The sequence below is a fragment of the Drosophila mauritiana genome, chromosome 3R, assembly GCF_004382145.1.
Source record: "Drosophila mauritiana strain mau12 chromosome 3R, ASM438214v1, whole genome shotgun sequence".
In the NCBI taxonomy this organism is placed as follows: domain Eukaryota; kingdom Metazoa; phylum Arthropoda; class Insecta; order Diptera; family Drosophilidae; genus Drosophila; species Drosophila mauritiana.
In genome coordinates this window covers 11,173,038-11,182,771 of record NC_046670.1, presented here as the reverse complement: position 1 = coordinate 11,182,771, position 9,734 = coordinate 11,173,038, and the positions used below count along the sequence as shown (strand labels likewise).

Genomic DNA, 9,734 nt, shown 5'->3' with positions numbered 1-9,734 from the left:
CGCTCTAGTGTGGCCGCAGAAAAATACCGCAAAACGACAGAAGCAAAAATGTACTAAAGTGTACACATATGACTAAAACCAACGTCCAGTCGTCGATAAATTTTCAAATCGTTCGGTTGCGGGCGGATGATTCTTGATTGTTTTTAGTCCTAACAACATTGCCGCTCGGACGCATTGCGGCATTTTATTGATTCGCGATAATCCTCAAGATAATCAATAATTAAGCAGAAAGTCAGCACATAAATTAAACCAATAAAGCACATATCATATGTCCCGTTGTTGGCCGACGACTGTAATTGTTTTTGCGCGGGTGTAAAGTGCACGTGCGTGTGTGTGTGTGTGTGTCAAGGATTACGGCAAAATTGTAACTGTTTGGCGTTGGCATGTGTGTGTGCGTAGGAGTTTGATGGAAACCGTAAAGTTATAAACAAAAGCCGAGTTCCACAAAAGGTGAGAAATCGAAAGCGCTGAGTTGCGGCACTGGCCGTAATCAATATAGAAACCACCCTCCAAAAAGCGTCTGTTTACCCTGTCCAAAAAACCAACAAAAAAAAGGATGAAGAAAACCGGATTTGTCAGTCTCGGAACAAAGGAAATTGGGTGTTTTTCTGGGCTCGGGGATCCCAATTATGTTATCCGTCTAGAACGATTCTGCACTCGATTCGCAATGCGATTGGGTTATAAATAAAACCAGCGCAGGAATCGGAGCAGACAAAGTGCTACAAACTAGCAGGCGCCAGGGGAGGGGAATAATGGACAGGCGTCTTGTCTTGTCTTTAATTTATGCAGCTCATCTTTATTTAGCCCAGCTCGATTCCCATTCATTGAGAATCGTTTCATCTTTTACCATATACCATATTATAACATACCTCCATATCTTTAAACCCGTTTAGGCATCTCGTTTTGGTTTCATTTCTGCTTTTTGTTGTGCCATGCAATTCGCTTTTATTTGTGCTCGCCGAGTGGCTGGCATTGTATAATTCAATTTAAATTGATTTTTTCATTGTTGCGCGGCGTCCGTTTCACTTTTTCTCGCCCAACGGCCGCTTGCCATCCTGCTCTTACTCTCCCCACTTTCGAGCCCCCCTTCTTATACCATCTTCTGGATATTTGGGGTCCCATGTTTGCTGTTTGTCTCCACTATTGAATTTTCGCACGCCTCTTATTTCTACAACAGCTTTGTGGTAATTAGAAGCCAATTCAATTTACTTAGCCCAGTTTACTTTTACTTTAATTTGTCAGTCTGTTGTTAATTTTTTGAATAAACGTGAGCACTTTATAGTAGTTTTCAGGCTATGATTAAGTTATCATTTGTTGCGGCCGCAAAATGATGAATATTAGTGAGTTGCCTAATCTATGATAATATTATTAGCATTTGTTCTAAGAGCAATAACAATAGATTAGAAAATCACAAAAGTAACGATTTTCCGCTTTTGAATTTGTACTCTGATTGCAATTTATTCTTCTCTCCACTTTAATGGCCTTAGTTAATTCTTAGAAAAATAAATTACTTTTTGCGGACAGTTAGTAAATCCATTTTGGGTGAGATTTTATTTCTTTGCGTGTCGCGTCGAATTTAGTTATCCACACTAACTTTTCGATTAGAATCTGACTTTGGCAGCAACATAAAAGTGGAATTCCAGAACCCAGGTGCTCAAGTTGACTCTCTCTCTCTATTCGCATTAGATTGTTTTTGCTAATTTGCAACTTTTGGACATTAGCTCGTATTTTATACCGAATCACTCGCCTCATTTGCATGGGCATCCCATTTCACTGGCAGGCAATAGCTGCAGTGGGCAAAAATTCTCCCATAATCATAACAATCGATCGATCATCAAATGTAATGACCCAAAATTGTGAGCCCGATTTCGTCGTCGGCGGTCAAGTGGCCAGGTTGCCCATGGAGCTGCAAGGATTTGGTGTGGGCCTGAATATTAGAGGCCTGGCAGGCAGGTTCATTGACTTCCCCAGGGTGCTCTAGACGACCGGGGATGGTGATGATGATGACGTTGACGGAACCTCAACAGTTACTGCACCAACAAAAGCAGCACAAAACCCGGCAAAAACAGCAATAGTAGCAACAAAGCCAGTGGCACTTGCACTCAACAGCTGGCGCAAAAAAAAAAGGAAATCAAATACCGACCACAAAAAATTAAACCAACAAAAAGTCCGGAAGAAGAGTCGGGTTCTGGGGTGTTTTGAAACTTTGAATACTCTTGCAGAGATTTTACCAAGTTGTGACTTATAGATAATTCAATATCTAACTTAGAAAACTAACTATTTAATTATTTTGCACTTAAAGTCGTAGCAAAAATGTATAAGAATCATTTTAGATTTTTATAGAATCAACTAGATTGCATAACAAACTAGTTTAGCATTTTGAAACCGGTTCGAAACTACAACTGCACATGCGTTCCATTTCTACACCATCCGAATGAGTAATTTATTATTAAATCGTAAATCTTTCGCTGAAGGTATGTACATATTCGTTATACCCGACGTTTGAAGTGTATGATCCAAAACAAACCGAAACGGTGGCTAAACGAAATAAAACGAGATTTCAATGCAGGAATTTCCATTACAAATGTTGCGGTTGTTAATGTTATTGTTGCTGCCACTGAAGTCTGGTTTTGTCAACCGTCGTTGGGGGCCATTGGGGCACTATGCAGCGAACGGGAGGATTGGGGTCTTGAAACGGGAAAACGACACTGCACTCTCGCCGGTAACTGGCAATTTGACAAACGTTGCACGCACTTGGCCGGAATGGGGCTTCCATTGGAGGAGCCTCGGCGTCGTTGTTGCACGTTTAGGCCGAGTGCAAAACTCAAATGTCGCTTTGCTGCCAACAAGCCGGCAGGATGCAATTGACCCGAAAACCGAACACTGCAAAACCAAGTGGACAAGTTGGGGGAAAGGAGCCACCATCACCACCATGGCCACCACTGCAGGCCGCAGAAACTCGTTCGAGTTGATTTGGCATCTTTGTATTCATCTTGTGGTTCAATGAGTCAGGCCCCTCAGTCTGGTCCGGATTTTCGATGCTTGACAACGTTCCGCCTTTCACCCGGCCACTTCTTTCCGCTCGAAGCCAGAAGAGGGCCTACTCATCCTCCGAGTCCGAATCTCTGCCCTCAATCGCTCGGCCAACGGATGCCAGATGGCCATTTGGCAGGCCGTAAATGCAAAAGGGAATGACCAGGGGATGGGGGGGGACACAATAAAGGGGTTCGGTTGGTTCACCAAGCAGATGTTCTGATCCATTCAGAATTAAACTTTTATGCGGAGGTGCTGCAACAAAGTTATCAATATACACAGCGAATTAAAACTTTGCAGACGACTGTCGGCAGTTTAATCTGTATGAATTAAAACGAATCACTTATCAGCAGAGATGCTTGGTATTTAAGGATCACAGATTTCCATAAAATTTGTCCTTTGATTTCAACTTCAATCATATGAGGCTATTCCATATTATTGCTAAGCTTATTAATTGGTAAATAAATCAATTTTTAAGGTCCTTTCGAAAGGAAACTCATAGAAAATAGTTCTTTACACTTTTTTGGGATACATGAACTTAAATTAGGCCATTAAACCATAGAAACTTCTTGCAGATAACGCTGTAAAATAAGTTATCTGTCAATTAGAACTTTGTAAATACAGCCATCATGCAGCTTTTTGGTAGGTAAAAGATTATCTGTAGTGTCTGCCAGACTTTGATCTTAATTCCAGAACCCTGGTCCCGCTCCATGTGTCGTGCCCATCCTGCTAATGCCTTCACTTGCACTTGCTCCGTGGCCGTCATCATAATTATCATCATCGCCTTTGTGGCCCATCTTCGTCGGCGTCGTCTCATTTGCGTGGGCTTATACTCAGCAACAAAGAGCAAAACAACAAACAGAGGACTGAGCACTGAAGACAACAACTTTTTCAAGGGCCTGTGCCAATTCTCGATTGCTCTCTTTTCCGTCTCTGTTTTGTTCGCCATTCCATGGTCTTGGTGTTGCCTTTTATGGCTGCTTTTACTTGGCAATCGATAAACAACGACCTTCCGCCCCACAACACCCCCATTTTTTTCCCAACTAAAATGGCTGGAAGTTACTGGGATTACTTGGAGGAGCATTCTTCAGTGTTCTGGTCGGGCTCCTTTGTCTTGTCCCGTTTAGGAGAGCTTATTCGCCACTTGAAGCTGCCAGCCAAGTCAGCCACTCGAGCTGCACTCTCCTCACTTCTTCCCACTTCATCCATCCACCCATCCTCCATCACTCATCAGCCATCAGGGACCTGGCCTCCTGGCTTTATCCTGCTCCCGCTCCTGCCACTTGTTTCCAGGCATTTTTCAAAGTTAATTGCTCGCTGGCAGTCGGCTGAGAAAAAGTGCTGAAAGTCCGTCGAGGGTTAGTGCTCTCCAGAGGGTAAACAAAAGCCATGCTCCAAGATTTGTAACTGAAACTATTGACATTCATTAGCTCACCATGCGTAAACTTTTAAATTACCAAAAAACTAGTCGAGTTTCCACAACTCGAGCTTAGTATTCTTAGTATTAATATAAGTATTGCCCTTTAAATCATTTAATCATTAAATAGTTCTTATGCGTTACATGTAAGGATTAAGCGAACGAAGTGCTTGTTAATTTCCTGATCTCGATTTTGGACAGGGAAAGGCACCTTAAATGAGTTCGCAGACCAATGCCATAGTAAAGATTTCCACGTTGTGGCTGTAAAGGAACCAAAATGGGTTCGCCAATAGCCAAAGACGTTCAAGAACTTTACAACAAATAAAGAAAATATTATGTGCAAACTAAAATGCCATAAAAGATAGTGGAAATGAACTGCACACAAATGAATTTTTAAGGAGCTGTGAAAGTGGTTAAAAGGAACATCTTAGAAAGGCAAAGATAGCAGAGAAGTATCTCACATTCTAAACACAATATTAGTATAAGTATCTATTAAATACCATATAGATTTAATCATGCAGTAGCACAGAATCTTAGACATCTATATGACCCTAGAAATCTTACTTAAACATTTTTCTTACAAGTCATCACTGGATTTCTTCTTCAAATAATCGCAAGAAGGAACAGAAATAATTAATAAGTACAGCTGTCAACACTTGAGTACAAAGCAACAACCCAAAGCAATTCCTTCCTTTGACAAACAGGAGGAACCATCGGGAATCCCAGTTGATGCTTCCCACCTCAACCAGTTGTAAAACAAAAGTAATTCCAGCTGCTGCTCCAAGTCAAGATGAGAAAAAGGGGCGATTTGGCGAACACCTTCGCACTCCAAGGCGCTCCAAGGGGGCTGACCTGGTGGAGGGGGTGGGGTGTTGTTGGATCCTTACAGGTGGGGGGGGGGGGGGGGGGGGGGGGGGCTGTGACTACATGGCGCTGATGTTGACGGCGCCGACAAAGCAAATACTAAAGCCAAAACTGGCCAACAGAAAAGAACCAGCAACAACTTGGCCGAATAGATCGCAGCTGCCATGCTAGTGATGCTCCTTATGGCTAAAATAAAATATTAAATCTTTAACTAAAAATATTTCATTTGTAATACTTCAAACAGATGGTTCGGCATTCTGCTTTATCGGAATCAACAAAAAATAAAACTATGGTATACAGATAAAAGAAGCTTTTTTTTTATAAAGTTTATAGTGTTTACTTGAAGTTTGCTTTCTTATCAACGAGCACTTTGCTTAATCAACACATTTTTTGGTTTCCCCAAATAGTAAATGATTCCTCAGAGATCATTTGCTTATCAAAACCGGCAAATGTATAGTTTTGAGAAATAACTTTATAGCTGTGGCATTATATTTTTGACCATTTTTTACAATGGTATTTATGTACATACAGTATGTCAAGAAACTGTTTACGCACTGTGCGTAAACAGTTTCTTGACATACTGTATGTGGAAAAAGAGAAAACAATGGATTGATTATATTTTTCAATCATGATATCTACAGACATTTTCGGTGGTTTAATGTTCCCTTAGACAGATTGAGTACATTATATATACTAAATATGATATTATATTATATTATATTATGTTTTTTTATGTCCAAGTGCACAACACTGGCGAAGGGACCTCCACTCGTGGGCGGGGGCGGGGGGCGTGTGGCTGGTGCTGCTGCTGCTGCAATTGCCGGCTGCTAACGAGCCGAGGTGACCCGAACACAACCCGAGTTCCGGCGGAGAGGAGAGCCTGCCACGATTCCTGAGGCTCCTCGTTTCGCGGCTCAGTTGCTTTCGGTCGCTGGCAGTGGGTGCGTTGCTGGGCTCCTGCAGAGACAGCTGTTCCATTTGATCCTTTACTCGCCGGCAAGGACAACGCGAGTGGAAAAATACAAATAAATTGAGAGGGAAGACTGGAGGGAGGATGGGCGATTGTTACAGCAAATCAGAGTGAAAGGTCAACAATGGCTTTGTAGCTTTGTCTCTAATTACGAGTATTCCATTCGGAGCCAATAAAGGATTCAATCCGACGTGCATTCATTTAAATTAAGCGAGAAAAACGTGGCAACTTTCCGCATCCTTTTTCTTGCTGCATTGTGTGAGACAAGGAAAAACTTTTAGCCCAGCGTTTTGCGAGTGTCCGTTTGGTGGTGTGGTTGTGTGTGTGTCTGTGTGCAGGCGCTGATTTATGTGTTTTGTCCTTGTTCCGCGCCAGGACGAAAGGACTTTTTGCCATCCCGTTTCGTGTGTAAGTTGGTAATGTAAGTTTATGTAATAGACATGTAAATTGCAGTTTATTTTAAGGTCTAACAATGAGAAATGTTGGGACGCGACTGTAAAATGGGTTTCTTTTTCTTAGGTGATTCACGATGCTAAGATTAAATAGTTTTTGCTTTTATCCCTTATTAGAGGGAAATGTTAAATGAAACTTCTAAGAGCTAGTACTAATCGGAAGCGTACATTTTTATTGTTAAAAAACTAGTTACTAAGCATTTCAGTTTGGATTTCCTTGCAATCTTTTTTCTTTTTCTGAACAAAGCTCGCAATAAATTTCAAACTAATTTAAAGCCACACATCTTAATCAGCATTTCTTTGTAGTGCCCATGAATATCTTCATCATTCCAGATGAAGTTGATGCCATAAGTTTCAGGTTTCTGCCACAAGCTGTTGGGGATCATTCCCCTTTCAATTTCCCGGCCGCTTGTCACTGAAGACAGCTGGTGTATCGATTTCCACGATAAGTGTATTTTCCCGCTTTCGTGCCACTAAAATTAGCCGAATCAAACGCGACCCCCCACAAAGACAAGAGTCGCGGATGGAAGTCCGACTTCGACTACGACTCCATGCGGTTATTATTTATTTCCATTAGTTCATACTCAAATTTCCCCTTATCCACTTTGGTTGGCGGATGGATGGCGTGCCGGTGCTGTCAATTTTCCGGTGGCAGGTTTTTGGTTATTGCGATGTCATGTCATCATGCAATCGTATCGCTTTACCGCATAAACCGACTCGCACAAAGTAATCATTCGATTTCGATCCTCCATCCGCCCGACATGGAGATCTGGCTGGAACCATCGCGTATACATATAATATATAGTACATATTAGTACAAGGCGGCTGCTAATGATGCGTGAAGAAAAACAACAAGCGGGGAGTGCGCCATGAATTGGCCAAAACGTATGGGACACGTCGCTGATGGATGTTCCGGATGGATGTTCCATTATTATCGCAGTTTTATCCCAGTTAGCCACGGCTAGCTGTTGGCCATGTGTCATACGGTTAGGGCCACAGTTACACTTGGTTAGCGGACACGAAAGCAGCTGTAGTAATAAGCTGGCGTTCTATCGTTTTTCTAAATAGTGCAGAACCCGCTCTGGGCTTAAATGGTCATCTTTGGCCAATCATCGGTGGACATTGAAATTGGGTTTTCTCTCAACAGTCGCCATGGAATTCGTTTGGAAATCGATTGGCGGAAGGCAACAATTGATACGTGAGTGAAAATGAAGCCACAGAATTTTCAGAAAATGTCATTCGTGTCTAAGCTTAACATGGCAAACAAAACAATAGATTTTAGCAGTTTATTCTCAACCATTTAGCAATTAATAATTCAATTTACAAATTGCTAGCAGCCATTTATTCAAACACCATTTAATTGGCACTGACAATTATGAAATAAAAGGCCAGATATGAACAGAACCATAAATTATGTTGTTATTTATGTGAGCTAATTAAAAATAATACAAGCTTAAATGTTGTACATCGAAGCGAAAAATGTTTATTAGAAAAATAGAAATGCATTTCCGATTGCAAATTTGTAGTAGCCATAGACATCGTTTAATTTAAATTATTTATTTATTTCATAATGAGCACATTTTCTGATGATGTGATGATGATGATGTTGAAATATATAACAATTAAGAGAGCAAAGGCTTATAAAGAACATACAGTTTTATACCAAAACTTGTGGTTTAAAACGGTCTGTGGCTCTTAAACATCCTAAGAAATTCTTCGTAGTTTAAAGGAAATCCGCTTTGTAGGCTTCATTAACTTCAAGCTCGCAATTAGTTAACACTTTAAACCAACAGTGAGTCAGAACTTTTATTTCGTTGGGTAAACAGAAAGGAGACAATAGACCCACTTCACATCAGTCCAGTATCTGGAATCTTTGGGGGAGCGAATGGTGTCAAACCGCTTGAGCGGGGGCTTCCAATTCACTCCAAGTTCCCACCATATGAGGACCCAAGTCATTTCTGCTTATATGGAAGCGATCGGTGTAACTGTAAACCTGCCTTATATACATCACAATCTAGGGGAGTGAGTCTTTTCCCACCGTTTAGCTCCATGAAATTGAAACGGAAAATTTCATAATCAAAGCCATAAACGTTGTTATTGTTCGCACTGCTAACCATTTTCCTTTTGTCTTGGTCTCGCGTGAAAAATATGGAAAACAAAAACAAGAATTAATTTTCATTTCATTTTCCTCTGCGTACTTTTCGCCAAACAATGCAAAAACCAGACCCAGACCAACTCAAAACCATCCGCACAATGTAAAAAGTCTCACGTTCCGGGTGGAAAAAAAAGACGCACATTTTATGAGGCGACTTGTGCTTAGTCAGCATCTAAAGCATTTTATAGCTTTTGGCGTTAGGATCTTAGTCCGAGCCATATCAATAAACTAATAGGGGAACCCCCAACAAATGGAATCATAAATTGTTCAAATGGACAAAGAAAGTAACTATGAATGTGCATTTAAAGTTTAAATGCATCATAATCATAAAAAAGAAGGCTAATTTCAGTAGTTTTAGCTTTAGTATTTAGGGTTAAATTATTTTTTATGGCACTTATCCGATTGGCGCAATCCACACGGCTTGCATAGCGATTTCATTAATTAGTGGCAAATCAATTGGACTCACCTAATTGGCAAAATGTACCGTGGTCTATTTGATTAGTGTTCAAGTGGCCGGAACGGAAGAGCTTTCTGTTTATCTCTCTCTTTGTGGGCCACTTTTGTCCCAATCAATTGCAGATATTAGCAAATGAGTTTTGATTGCTTAATAACCGAAACCGCTAGAGGAAATCAACCATAAACCGTAGCGATCGAGGAGCGACTTTTTCCACACCATTGATGGGTTCCAATTCCTGTGGGCATCGTGGAAACCCATCGATATGGATGTTGGTTAGTATCGCATATAGAGCTCCGCTCGTGTATTGTTTTTTCCTGTTGACATTTAATCAACATTGGCGCTACTCCCGCTGGTTGCTCCCTCCCACCATGCCAGGCAATCCCTCT

At 41.2% G+C, this 9,734-nt stretch overlaps 1 protein-coding gene across 3 annotated transcripts in view; it reads left to right on the top strand.

Annotated features, from left to right (window-relative positions):
• Window positions 1–91: 91 nt before the first annotated feature.
• LOC117145226 (alpha-mannosidase 2) overlaps window positions 92–9,734 on the top strand; it is a 19,492-nt gene continuing 9,849 nt past the window's right edge. The window contains exon 1 of one of the 3 annotated variants that reach the window (XM_033310800.1): window positions 92–450. Coding sequence is in view for 1 of the 3 variants with exons in the window: in XM_033310799.1 (XP_033166690.1) it covers window positions 7,889–7,934 (46 nt within the window). In the remaining 2 variants the exon portion in view is untranslated. Of the gene's footprint in view, window positions 451–6,273; window positions 6,693–7,811; window positions 7,935–9,734 lie in introns of those variants that run through there. The other 2 variants (XM_033310801.1, XM_033310799.1) reach the window with 2 other exon arrangements.